At 38.3% G+C, this 14,599-nt stretch overlaps 1 protein-coding gene across 1 annotated transcript in view; it reads right to left on the bottom strand.

Moving 5' to 3' along the window:
• Nucleotides 1–14,028, bottom strand: part of CFAP70 (cilia and flagella associated protein 70) — a 131,531-nt gene extending 117,503 nt beyond the window's left edge. Inside the window, 5 exon segments of the mRNA XM_007940709.1 lie at nt 822–1,001; nt 7,533–7,612; nt 8,195–8,293; nt 12,778–12,964; nt 13,966–14,028. Coding sequence (XP_007938900.1) covers nt 822–1,001; nt 7,533–7,612; nt 8,195–8,293; nt 12,778–12,964; nt 13,966–14,028 — 609 coding nt within the window.
• Nucleotides 14,029–14,599: the final 571 nt, after the last annotated feature.

Below are 14,599 nucleotides of genomic sequence, written 5' to 3'. Positions count from 1 at the left end.
TGTGGCCACTGCAGCGAATTATCGAACCCAGGAGAGAGGTGGTGGGTGCTTTGGGAGGAACGGTTGGTGAAAGGGCTGGAGGGAGGCAGCATGTTTGGCCTTGCATTAATAGGCCTTGGGTTACTGCTGTCTTCCTCTTGTGAGATTAGAGGAGGTCAGAACATGTGGCCTCCCTGCCGTTTTTACAGTTGGTGTCAGTTGCTGTCTGTTGCTAGCAGTGACCAACTGTTCCAGTTTGCTTGGGACTGTCCCAGTTTTAGTACTAAAAGCCCTGTGTCCAGGAGGCCCCCTATGTCCCAGGCAAACTGAAAAGCACCTGTAAAATTTAGAGAGTTATTTACATATATGGTCTAGGCAATAAAACAGATGGAAGTGCTAACGGATTACAACGCTTTTAGCCAACAATTTGGAAATCTCTGTCAAGAACCTCCAAAGACCCATACTCAATCATTCCATAGCTAAAAATTTAGCCTAAGGAAATAACCTGGAATTAAGAGAAATTACATTGTACAAAATCTACAAAATATATAATGAGTAGAAACACCAAAAGACAATTTTTAATGTTTTACATATTCTCTACCATAAATATATGTTTAATAATATATTTTATATATAATTCATAATATATATAATAAATATATAAATTATAAGGCTAAAACTACATGTAAAAACACAAATAAACTTTGTATTTTAAGCTTAGAATAAATTTCAGCTATTAACAGAGCTATGATTTGAATAAAAGCGGAGCAGGTGAGGAAGAGATGACCATAAGAGTGTAGTCATGTTTGGATCTATATAAATATCTGACAATAGGGCTTTACCTCCCCAGCTGATGGAACTTGCAGACCAACCATGTAGTTCTGCAGGGGTCCTACTGGCATGAAGGACTCAGGGACAGAGTAGGCAGCCTCCAACGTGACCTTCAGTAGATTGCCCCCCAAGATCTGGGCTGAAGTCAGTAACGGTTCTGACACAAATACTTTGACTTCAAGACTGCATTGCTGGAAAAGATTAAAAGCATGTAATGTTTTGAAATTGCCAGAGACAATTATTTCATTTGAATCTCATAGCACTGTTCAAAGAAAGAAGATAAACTTAGTTATTTCCATACAGAGCACTGAAATAATTTTTTCTAGATCCCATGCATTAGAGATAGAGCCAAGAGAAAAATCTTATCTCTAAGAAAGAGCCCTTCTCTTTCTACCATACTGGGGTCAAGTGGGTATACAAACATACAGAAGAAAACTGGAAGGTTCTATACTAAAAATGTGAGGAGCCCTGGTCACAGTGGCTAATCGATCAGCTGCTAACAGAAAAATCAGCCCTTCAAACCCACCAGTCTTTCTATAGCAGGAAGATGTGGCAATTTGCTTCTCTGAAGATCTACAACCTTGTAAACCCTAAGGGCAGTTCCACTCTGTCCTACCGGGTCGCTATGAGTTGGAATCAACTGAAGGGCAACAGGTTTGGTTTAATTTATTCTAAAATGTTAGTAGTAGCTGCACAGGAATAAATGAGATAAGAATGCTTTTTTCTAGACTATATTTTATGATTAGTTTTTTAATTAAAACATTGTGCTTTGCAATAAGGAAACATTTTTCAGACAGCTTACACAAAAATCAACTCAAAATGGATCAAGGACTTAAATATAAGAACTAAAAGCATAAAATTCTTGAAGAAAACATAACAGTAATACTTTCACCCAAAGCACAATTAAAAAAAAAAAAAAAACATAGTGGTAATGCTTCAGGATCTAGTTTTTAACAATGAATTCTTAGAAGTGACACTAAAACCATAAGTAACAAAAGACAAAATAGACAAACTGGACTGCATCAAAATTAAAACCTTCTGTGCATGAAAGGATTTTAACAACAAATTAAAGAGACAAACTTATAGCCTGGGAGAATTCACACACACACACACACACACACACACGTAAAAGGATTTATCTCTGTTGTCTGTACCTCTTGTGCACCTGTGTCCAGACTGGGAGAAATTTTTAGAGAACCAATATTGGATAAGGGTTTAATATCCAGCATATATGAAAAATTCCTATACCTTAGCAATAAAAAGATAAGCAACCCAATTTAAAGATGGGCAAGGACTTGGATAGATATTTTCACCAAAGATATTCAAATGGCCAACAACGACATAAAAAGATGCTCAACATCATTAGTCACTAGGGAAACAAATTAAAATGACAATGAGATACCATTTCACTCCCACTAGGATAACTATGATTAGATAAATGGAAAACAAGTGCTGATGAGGATGTGGAGAAATTGGAACCCTCATCCAGTGCTGATGGATTTGTAAAATGGTGGAGGCAGTGTGGAAAACAGTTTGGCAGCTCCTCAAAAATTTAAACATAGAATTACTGTGTTGTTGTTGTTAGGTGCCATCAAGTCAGTTCCTACTCATGGTGACCCCATGTTCTTGCACCATTCTCACAATCATTGCTGTGTTTGAGCTCACTGTGGCAACAATGTGTCAATCCATCTCACTGAGGGTCTTCTTCTTTTTCACGGACCATTTACTTTACTAAGCATGATGTACTCCAGGGATTAGTCCCTCCTGGTAACATGAACAAAGTACATGAAACAAAGTCTTGTCATCTTCTTTTCTAAGAAGCATTATGTCCATACTTCTTCCAAGACAGATTTGGTTATTCTTCTGGCAGCCCATGGTATATTCAACATTCTTTGCCAACAGTGTAATTCAAATGCATCAATTCTTGTCTTCCTTATTCATTGTCTAACTTTTGTATGGATATGAGACAATTAAAAATACTATGCCTTAGATTAGGCATACTTGGTCCTTGTTTTGGTCATCTAGTGCCCATCTAACTGAAATATACCACAAGTGGGTGGTTTTAACAAACAGGGATTTATTCTCTTGCAGTTTAGGAGGCTAGAAGTTTGAGTTCAAAGTTCCAGCTCTACGAGCTGAGTAGAAGCCCCTCTTGCTCCCACCCACTGAAGCTGGAGGCTGGAGGCTCCTCTTAACTCAGGCAGCTAATGGCTGCTGAGGCTGACAAACCCAAGATGTAAAATGCACAGTCCCAAGATTACCAAACAACATGGCAGGCAACTAGCTCAAATCTAGAGATGGTCCCAAGATTGGCAGGCTGCTGAGTGAAGACTCAGCTATATGCACGGTCCAAACATGCCAAAAAGCTACAGCGACCTTTTTCTATTGTTGTTGTTGTTATGTGTCGTCGAGTCACCCACGACTCATAGCAACTCTATGCATAGCAGAACGAAACACTGCCTGGTCTCGTGCCAGTTCCGTGATGTGATCCCAGCTATATTTGACCCCATAGCCGCAGCCACTGTGTCAATCCATCTTGTTGAGGGCCTTCCCTTCCCTCGTCAACTCTCCACCTTACCAAACATGACATCCTTGTCCAGGGAATGGTCCCTTCTGACAACATGACCAAAGTAGGTCAGACAAAGTCTAGCCATTCTCGCTTCCAAGGAGCATTCCAGCTGCACTTCTTCCAGGACAGATTTGTTAGTTCTTTTAGCAGTCCATGGTACTTTCAGCATTCTTTGCTAAAACCACATCTCAAAAGCATCAATTCTTCTTCGGTCTTCTTTATTCATTGTCCAGCACTCACATGCATATGAGGTGAATAACGATATCATGGCTTGTGTCAGGCACATCCTAGTCTTCAAGGAGACATCTCTGCTCCTCAGCACTTGAAAGAGGTCCCTTGCAGCCAGCTTGCCCAGTGCTATACACAGTCTGATATCCTGACTGCTGCTGCCACTGGTGTCGATTGTAGAACCAAGCAATGTGAACTCTTTGACAACTTCAGTCTTTTCTCCATTTATCAAGATGCTGCTTATAGGTCCAGTTGTGAGAACTTTTGTTTTCTTTATATTGAGATGTAATCCATACCGCAGACTGTATTCTTCAATCTTCATCAGTAAGTGCTTCAAGTCATCCTCACTTTCAGCAAGCAAAGTTGTGTTGTCAGTGTATCGCAGGTTGTTAATGATTCTTCCTCCAATCCTGATGCCATGTTCTTCTTCATATAGTCCAGATTCTCAAATTATTTGCTCAGCATATAGATTGAGTAAGTGTGGTGAAAGGATACAACCTGACACACTCCCTTCTTGATTTTAAACCATGCACTGTCCCCTTGTTCTGTTTGAATGACAGCCTCCTGGTCTATGTACAAGTTCCTCATGAATACAATTAAGTGTTCTGGAATTCCCATTCTTCTCAATGTTATCCACAATTTCTTATTACCCACACAATCAAATGATTTTGCACAGTCAATAAAACACAAATAAATATCTTTCTGGAATTCTTTGCTTTGACCCAAGATCCATCTGACATCAGCAATAATACCCCTTGTTCCACATCTTCTTCTGAATCCAGCCTGCACCTCTGGAAGTTCTGTCAATATACTGCTGGAACCATTTTTGAATTTATCTTTAGTAAGGTTTTACTTGTGTGTGATATTAATGATACTGTTTGATAATTTCTGCATTCTGTGGGATCACTTTTCTTTGGAATGGGTACAAATACAGATCTCTTCCAGTCAGTTGGCCAGGTAGCTGTCTTCTTGGCATAACCAAGTGAGTGCCTCCAGTGGGGCATCCGTTTGTTGAAACATCTCTATGGGTATTCCATTAATTCCTGGAGCCTTGTTCTTCCCCAGTTCCTTCAGTGCAGCTTTAACTTCTTTCTTCAATACCACTGGTTCTTGATTATATTCCACCTCCTGAAATGGATAAAGATCGACCAGTTCTTTTTGGTACAGTGACTCTGTATATTCCTTCCATCTTCTTTTGATGCTTCCTGCATCATTCAATATTTTGCCCATAGAATCTTTCAGTATTGCAACTTGAGGATTAAATTTTTTCCTCAGCTCATTCAGCTTGAGAAATGCCAAGCATGTTTCTTCCCTTTTGGTTTTCTAACTCCAGGTCTTTGCACATTTCATTATAGTAATTGCCTTTCTCTTCTCGAGCTGCTCTTTGAAATCTTCTGTTCAGCTCTTTTATCTTGACATTTCTTCCATTTACTTTAGCTACTGTTTGTTAAAGGGCAAGTTTCAGAGTCTCTTCTGACATCCATTTTGATCTTTTCTTCCTTTCTTGTCTTTTTAATAACCATTTGCTTTCTTCACAGATGATGTTCTTGATGTCATTCTACAACTCAAAGGCCATATTTTGGCTCTTGGACTTGTTTTCATTGTCTTCAACTGCAACTTGAACCTGCATATGAGCAGTGACTGTTCCACAGTCAGCTCCTGGCCTTGTCTTGGCTGAAGATATTGAGTTCCTCCATCGCCTCTTGTCACAATGTAGTTGATCTGATTCCTGTGTATTCCATCTGGCAAGGTCCATGTGTACAGCTGCCATTTACATTGTTGAAAAAAGGTATTTGCAATGAATAAGTCGTTGGTCCTGCAAAATTCCATCATCCAATCTCCAGCGTCATTTCTATCACCAAGGCCGTATTTTCTAACTACTTGTGATTGTTCTTTGTTTCCAACTTTTGCATTCCAATCACCAGTAATAATCAACACATTTTGATTGCATGTTTGGTCAATTTCAAACTGCAGAAGTTTGCAAAAATCTTCAATTTCCTCATTTTGGGCTTTGGTGGTTGGTGCATAAATTTGAATAATAGTGGTATTAACTGGTCATCCTTGTAGGCATATGGATATTATCATATCACTGGCAGCATTGTCCTCCAGGATAGATCTTCAAACATTTTTGTGATGATGAATGCCATGCCATTCCTCTTCGATTTGTCATTTCCAGTATAGTAGATCATAGGATTATCTGACTCAAAACGGCCAAAACCAGTCCATATCAGCTCACTAATGCCTAGTCTATCGATCTTTTTCTGTTTCATTTCATTTTTGACAGCTTCCAATTTTCCTAGATTCATACTTCGTACTTTCCATGTTCTAATTGTTAATGGATGTTTTAAGCTGTTTCTTCTCATTTTGAATCACACCATGTCAGGAAATGGAGGTCCTGAAAGCTTTACTCCATCCACGTCATTAAGGTCAACTCCACTTTGAGGAGGCAGCTCCTCCCCAGCTGTATTTTGAATGGGTTCTGATCTGCACTATTTCTTCCAGCTCATCTTTCAGCACTATATCATATAATGTTTCAGGTGCTATTCACAGTTTTCCAGTAATATATCAGACAATGTTTCATTGCTATTCATAATGTTTTCACTGGCCAATTCTTTGAGAAGCAGATGGCCTCTTCCTTCTATGTCTGTCTTAGTCTGGAAGCTCCACTGAAATCTGTCTGCCGTGGGTGACTCTGCCAGTATTTGAATACTGGTGGCATAGCCTCCAGCCTCACAGCAACACACAAGCCATCATAGTACCACAAATCCCAACAACAATGGCACTAATCAAAAAACTGTAAATAACAAATGTTGGTGAGGTTTGGGGGAGACTGGAACTCTTACACACTGCTGATGGGGATGTAAAATGGTATAACCTCTATGGAAAATGGTTTGGAATTAAAAAAGCCAGAAACAGAAATACTACATGATCCAGTAATCTCACACCTAGGTATATATATCCTAAATAAATAAGTCCCATGACACAAATAGACACATACACACCCATGTTCACTGCAGCATTATTCACATTAGCAAAAAGATGAAAACAACCTAAGTGCCTATTAAAAGATGAATGGATAAACAAACTGCAGTATATACACACAATGGAATATTATGCAATGTTAAATAGCGATGAATCTGTGAAATATCTCACAACATGGGTGAATTTGGAGATTATGCTTAGTGAAGTAAGTTAATCAGAAAAGGAAAAATATTGTATGAGACCACTATTATCTTTTTTAAAAAAAAAAAAGAAGAAGAAAGAAAAAGATAATCTTTCCACATAGGATTGGAGGAGAAGGGAGGGGGAAAGTAGGAAAGGGCCCAAAGTGATGGCCAATGGTTAATCAGGGAAATGTATTTGGAATAGTTAGGTCCTCCTTTCTACTTGTGCAAAAATAGAGGGCAGTTGTGATATCTGTTGAAAGGAGGGCACCCCAGTGGTAAAGCAACCTCCCAAAAAGCTACTGATCCCTAGGAAGAATGGGAAACACAGCCCAGAAGACAACCTATTGTCATTCCTTCCAGGTGACACTTCTACTCCAATTATCAGAGGCAGGCTTCTATACTAGGCACTTTCATAAACTAGTTTAATCGGTTAAGACATAGCTAAAGAAGGCATTTCCATGGTTAAGCCTTCCCTACGTCAACCCCTGGGCAAAGTAACCTACACATCTCTGTCCCTCTGTGCTCTGGTGATCCTCGTCCCCCTCCATTTAATCATTTAATCACACTGTGTTATAGTTAGTAAAAGACAGATTGCAGGCTCCTTAAAGGTAGGATGCTATCTTATTCACCTTTGTTTTCCAGAGCCTAATACTATGTGTGCCTGTGAAAAGAAGGCGCTCAATGAAATGAATTGATCTTTAATAGCAGTCAACTTCCTATTGAAGGGCAGGCTGAAACACTGAGTTAACTCTGATTACCTTAGCACCTGGTCGAGCAGTTTCTAGGGGAGAGCCTGGCACAGGGTGCAACGGGACCATCTTTACAAATGAAGTCTCTCCTGCAAAAAACAAGACCAAGTTTAAGCCAAAGAAGGAAGAGTTAAGGCAGAACAACTTCAAGCAAAGAAAAATGTGCTCATCTTCTCCAAAAATACAAACCCACTGCCATCAAGTCAATTTTGACTCCTAGCCATCCTACAGGACAGAGTAGAACTGCCCCACAGGATTCACCAAAATAACCAAATTCATTGCCATCATGTCAATTCCAAGGCGGTAAATCTTTATAGAAATAGATCACCCAATCTTCCTTCTACAGAGCAGCTGGTGGGTTTGAACCACCAACCTTCTGATCAGCAGTCAAATGCTTTAGCCACTATGTCACCAGAGCTCCTTGCTCCATAGGGTTACCAAGGCTATAAATCTTTATGGAAGCCGACTGCCACATCTTTCTCCCAGGGAACAGCTGGTGGATTCAAAATGCTGACTTTTTGGTTAGCAGTCGAACTCTTAACCACTGTACCACTAGGGTTCCTATCTTGACAAATGCCTCAAATTCATCAAAGATTTTTTCCCCCCACCTTTCTGGAGCTAATTGGTATGAGCTTTAATATTTCTACTTTGGGGTATATCATACATCTGACCTTCCAGTAAAGGAAGAAGATCTACCACAGCTTGACCAAGAACTAAGGTCTTCTCATCTTTCTGTTTCTTTTCCTTTGGTAAAACTTCAGTCACTGTTACTAGAAAATCAAAATAAAGAAAATGAGAACATTTCTAGCTCAGACATCAGATAACCAAGATTCAGCAAGCAAATAACTGTCAAATAAATTTAAATTAAGAAACATGAATCTGACACCAAAAAAGGCACCAACATCAGTGACTTCTGGTGGAAAACACTGGACTACCCTAGTGACTTTCAAACTTTTTTGCCTGTAACTTACAATAAGAAATTGATTTTAAACCAAGATCATGTACACACATATGTATAAAGGTAACAGATAAAAATGTTTCATAATGATTCATCCTTAGCAATTCAAAACCCTTAGGCATTTTCTATTCAACTTTACTTTCTATATAAGATATTACTGGTCATGATCTCCCTAAACTGATTTTAGGAATAACTAAAAAAGCCACAATCTTCAGTGTGAAAAACACTGCTCTAGACCTTTCCAGATTGTGTACCTTAGGGCTTAGCAGACCGTGGAGTGACCCACAGAGCATGCAAGGTATGTGAGAGATTTTTCATTGCAGCATTACTCTGCGTGTGCTTAACATTTATTATGAAAAATTTCAACCATACTAAATAGTAGGAAGAATAATATAATGAATATCCATAAACTCATCCGTTATATTTAACAATTAACATATTGTCATATTTGCTTTATCTATTTTTGCTTTCAAGTAAATTATAGCCCTAATGACATTTTGCCCCTAAACACTAAAATACACAAATCCAAAATATGACATTTTCCTACCTAACCACTATACTTTTATCATATCTAACAAGTGTGTGGTGTGTGATTAAATATATATATGGTTGGGCAATCTACTTCCGTAGTGATACCACTTCAGAAACCCAAAGAGGGGTCGTTATGAGTCAGGTCCAACTCGACAGCACATAACAACAACAACATGTATGTATAATACATATATTACAAAAATATGTAAGATATAAGAACATATTTTTAATCTATCTGTCTCTCTCTATATATATAAAACATATATATTATTACACACATGACACAATACATATGTTATATGTATAACAGGAGTTCTTTCGTAAATTCCTTGGGATTTTCTGTGTTGAAGCATTTTTATCATGGCTTCTTTAAAATCTTTGTCTGGTAATTCTAACATCTCTGTAATCTTGGTGTTAAGGTCTATTGACTTTCAAAAATTCAGTTTTAGATCTTCCTGGTTCTTTGTAGGACGAGTGCTTTCTAACTGAAACCTGGACATTTTCACATCATGTTATAAGACTATGGATTTTACTTAAATTTGTCTTAGCTGGTTTTTTTTTTTTTTTTTTCCCCCCTCCTGACACTGCTCTGGTAGAGAAGGAAGGATACTGTCATATTACTTCTAGGTGAAGCTAAGTTTAGGTCCCTTTCATCCTCTGTGATTCCTGAAGTGGGTAGCTCCTTGCTATTGCTGAGTGGAAATAGAGTTCTGGTTCCCCATTGGTCTCTGATACCATAGCAGGGATGGCCTCATGGTTCCTATACAATGTAAAAGTAGTGACAACCCCCAGGGGCGAGTTGGAGGAGCCCTTGTTACTGCCTGTTGGGGATGGGAGTCAGGCTCCCCACAAGGTCTCCACTGACACTGCAAGTGGAGAGGTGATGCTATTGGCTGGCAGGGACGAGAGCCCTGGCTCCCTAACTGGCCTTCTCTAATACTACCCTGGTTAGCTTGTTGGGGTATCTCCCTTTTGTGAAGATGGAAGTCTACAACTTCCACTTGATGTGCGTAGGGGTGAGGCCTCGGTTTTATTTATTTGTTTTGTAGTTTTGACTGGAATAGATCAGTTATTGTCTAAAAGTGTTCCGTCTTGCTAGGTTGTCCTTTTCCTGGTCATTTAGCTAGAGAAAACAGGTTTGTTTGTTGTTTTTTAAATCTGTATTCATTGGTGTTTCCAGGTTGTTGGCTTCTTCAGCTTCAAGTCTGGGATATATGAGGCAAAAAGAAAAATTTCAGGAATTCACTACTGTGTTGATCCTCAAATCTCAACATCCTCTAGACTGTCTGCTTTCTTCCCTGTACCTGTCACGGTCTCTTATGTTTATTTTATATATAATGCCCAGGGTTTGTAGTTCTAGTAAGTAGGAATAATAATAATAATAATAAAAAGTATGTCTACTCCATCTTTCTGCAAACAGATCATTATTTATTCTAAATAATAAATTATTATTTAGTCTAAATAATAAATTATTATTTAGTCTAAATAATAAATTATTATTTAGTCTAAATAATAAATTATTTAGTCTAAATTTTATTTCCAGTAAAAAGAATATAAATGTACCTCTTCATCCTACTTTAGCTATATCCCACAGTTTTTATATTTAGTGTTTTACTGTTGATCAATTTAAAAAGTTTTGTAATTTCCATTTGATTTTTCTCTTTGTTCTATAGATTGTTTGGTAGTGTTTTTAAACTTCCAAATGGATTTTTTTTTTGCTATCTTTTTGTTGTTGATTTATAATTTTGTTGCATGTTGTTCAGAAAGCTTTGTCTGTATGGAATTGAGTCTCCAATATTGACTTGCTTCATGGCCTAGAATGTGGCCAGATTTTATTATGTAAATATTCCTTGTGTGTTTTAAGAGACTCTATCTTTTAATGATTGGCACTAGTCTATGATTACTAATTCTTAGGGAAAACTTTCTCCCCCCGACCCAGTGTCTAGGCAGAGATGCTGGTGAGTGGATTGTTTCCTAGTCCATTCTTTTTTAGCATCTTATGCTGTGGTGGGGAGGTAGTCTTGGTCTCAACTCCTCTTCTAGCTCCTCTTATTTTCTGACCCTGTAAGGTTATTAAAACCCTAGCTCCTAGATTTTGGAGTGTTCCTAAATTCACCACCATCATTGACCACACACATACAGGTTCTAGGTTTCAGTTCTTATTCTGTTTCTGGAACCAAGGATCTGCCCTTTCTTACTCACGAGTAAGAAAGTAAATGTAGTATTTAGAGAATGTTCCAGTTGTCTTTCCCATCCATCATGCTGCAGAAGGAGGCAATCAGGATATTCCTTCTATTCTGGATGTCAGAGATGCACAGAGCAAAGTCTCAGAAGGAGGGCATGGTCAGAGTGTGGATTGCCTCCACAGGTGATGATTCCTAACTGGGCCAGAGCTGGGAATAACTGTTCTGAAGCAGTGTTTCCAGGAATCACCTAAGATATTTGTCCTGAGGTGCAGCTTCCTACACTCCTCTCCTGGAAATTCTGAATTCAGTGTTCTGGGGTGGAGCCCTGAAGACCAATTTCACCCTGAGCCCTAGGTGACTCTCAAGGGGAAAAATGTATGAGAAGTGTCACTCTAGAATACTGTGTATAGATTCCCAGGTCCCACCTCTCTGGGTTTGAGATCTTAGAACCTGTGATTTTTGGCAGGTATGCCAGGAGCTGTATCACTACAAAAATAACAAAAACAAAGAGGATGGATTAAAGAAAAGAAAAAAGCCTTATACTAGTATACAGGTACAGGGACAAAGGATATTAGGGATAATACTGTGTAGTTGGAGACTGTGGAAGTGTGGATATAGAATCCGTCCATCTAGTCATTCATTCAACAAACACTTTTTGAGCCCCTCTTATGTTGCAGGTATTCTGTTGTTGTTAACTGCTGTGGAGTTGGCCCCTGACTCATGGTGAACCCTACACAACGGGAAAAAAATGCTGCCTGCTTCTGTGCCATCCCCATGATTAGCTGCAGATTAGACCATTGTGTCCGTAGCTGTGTGTGGCTAATGTTTGGAAGTAGATCTCCAGACCTTTCTTCCTAGACCATCTTAGTCTGGACGCTCTGATGAAACCTGTTTGGCATCACAGCAACATTTAAGCCTCCACCGACAGATTGGTGGTGGCTGCACATGAGCTGCATTGGCTGGGAGTCAAACCCTGGTCTTGCACAGAAGGCAAGAATTCTACCACTGAACCATCACTGCCTTCAGGCATCATGTTGGGCATTGGAAATTCTGAGATAAATAAGATCCAACCCTGATTTTAAGAAGTGCCTTCTCTAGCAAGGGAGGCAGGTAAAATTAATGACTGCTCTACAGTATGCTAACTATAGAAAAATGGAGATAGGGTTGCCAGATAAAATACAAGATGCCCAGTTAAATATTAATTTCACATAAACAAAGAGTATTTTTTCAGTTTAAATATGTCCCAAATATTGTTTTTATGGGGGATGAGAGCTAAATCCAGTAACCATAACTACAGTGACTTAGGAAATACAAAGGAAGAACTCACAACTCAGTTTAAGGGGATACAAACTACAAAGCATAGTTACATATCGAAAGGGCTTTGATAAATAATGATTAAAATTAGTAGGCCATGGTGACTGCTGCCAGAAGCGGGTAGGATGCAAAGTACAGTGGGTTATTCCTAGATTGAGGAAGGAGGTAAAGTATGTTCAACTGTCCCAACTACAGCTCCTAAATACCTCAGGATCTCCTCTTAACATACTCATGTAATTAACATTTTTGAACCCCAAGGACTTACAGAACACAGGCTTGTGGGCGAGGTCATCTAAAGTGATTCCTCCTTCAGGATTGAATTCAAAACTGCTAGTGAAGTTGTATTTTGCAGTTCCCTCTGAAGAAACAGTAATTTTTGCAGAGTCTCCCAGAACTAAATGACTGAATTCTGCACGAATAAAGGTAACTGGAGTATCTCCTTTAAAGCCTTTCTGTTGGCAGAAATGTATCACTTTACAACTATACTCAAATAAATAATTGTCTCACGCACTGGGCAACACATTTTTACTTGGGCTAAATAACATTTTCCAGGTTTGCTAGCAAGCTACACCACAAATACAAAAAGGATAGATAGAAAGTCATTAAATGATTCCAGTTGTAGCTAAATGCAACATTCCATTTAAATGCTATATGTTGGATTTTTTAAAAATAACATTTATTGTATCTTATCTATTATAAAATACATTGTGGAATGTTTAAAAATGATAAAAGTACATAGAAAAGAAATCATCTCCAATATCACTCTAATATGTAACATTTTAGAATTTGTTTTCTAGTATTTTGCCATAAATATACACATACATACACATATATTTACACACATATTTCTTATACACACATTTTTAAACAAAGTGGGAACTGATTATTACATACTATTTTAGAATGAGCTTTTATTTTTCACTTCAAAATACTGTATCTTTGGCCATTTCATTATTCTTCTAAAATGTTATTTTTACTACATCACACTGTAGTTCTATAAGTTAAATTAATCAAATGTAATTAGACAATAGAGACACTCTGGAAGATTTAAGCTCCTCAGGAGAGGAAAAATAGAAATCATATATGAACTATTCTCTAGGGAAACTAAAACCATGTCTTGTTTCAACCCTGTTAAATGTAGTATTCAAACTGCTAGGTGTTTTACTATTTGGAAGAACCACACACAGTCATGTGGCTTTCTGATTACAGAGTAACAATGAGAAAAGCTAAGGAGGGAGTGCCATTGTTATATAAAGCTGGAGGTTTGGAGGCAGCGGATGATGCAAAACTCCTTTCCTTCCATCAATGCTCCCAACTAGTCTTTCTTTCCGCCGGTATGTGACGAGATCCGAGCCCTTAGGCAAACCGACTTTCAAGAAGAATGAATAAACTAGGAAACTTGTAGATTTCAAAAATATATATATATATATATATATATATATATAAACTTTACCAAGTCATATCCATCTGTCACGGTGATCTGCACGGGTCTGACTATTGATGACACCTGCTCCATAACAGTAACTAGGCAAAGTCCCCTTTGGTCTTCCTTGGTCTCTGTAAATAGAATGAATAAACCTATTCCTTCATGTACCATATCTGCACAAGTACCTACACTGCACCATAACCAACACCAGGGACAACCTAGGAAATGCCATAGTTCCAGTATAGTTTTGTTCTCTCTCCCCAACCTTTGCTGATAGGCAGTCACAAGGATGGTTCCGCTGGTGAGTGCTAAAAAGATCCGTGCACATGTAACTAACCCATTAAGTACAAATCATCCCAAAAGGAAGTAGGAATGGTACCCCCCACCTCTCATCTCCTACCTCCTGTCTCCCATTTCCTCCTTCTTTAGTAACTTTCTTTTTCTTATCTCCAAAGCTCTCTTCAAAAGTTGTAATATCAGTTTTACAAAAATGTATTTTAAGAGTGGGAAATAAGCAGCCACATAAGAAGTTCAGTCCACTTGAAGGGGAACTGACATATGCCTTGTTTAGTCAGAGATCTTTTCTAACTATTTTACCACACTAACGATACAAACAATTTCAAAAATATATTGAATTTCTTTTTTTTAACTCATGCTTTCT

This window comes from Orycteropus afer, unplaced genomic scaffold (genome assembly GCF_000298275.1).
Source record: "Orycteropus afer afer isolate SDZICR_OR568_19922 unplaced genomic scaffold, OryAfe1.0 scaffold00070, whole genome shotgun sequence".
Taxonomy (NCBI): Eukaryota; Metazoa; Chordata; class Mammalia; order Tubulidentata; family Orycteropodidae; genus Orycteropus; species Orycteropus afer.
The sequence above is the reverse complement of the archived record's forward strand: the minus strand, read 5'-3'. Positions and strand labels throughout refer to the sequence as shown.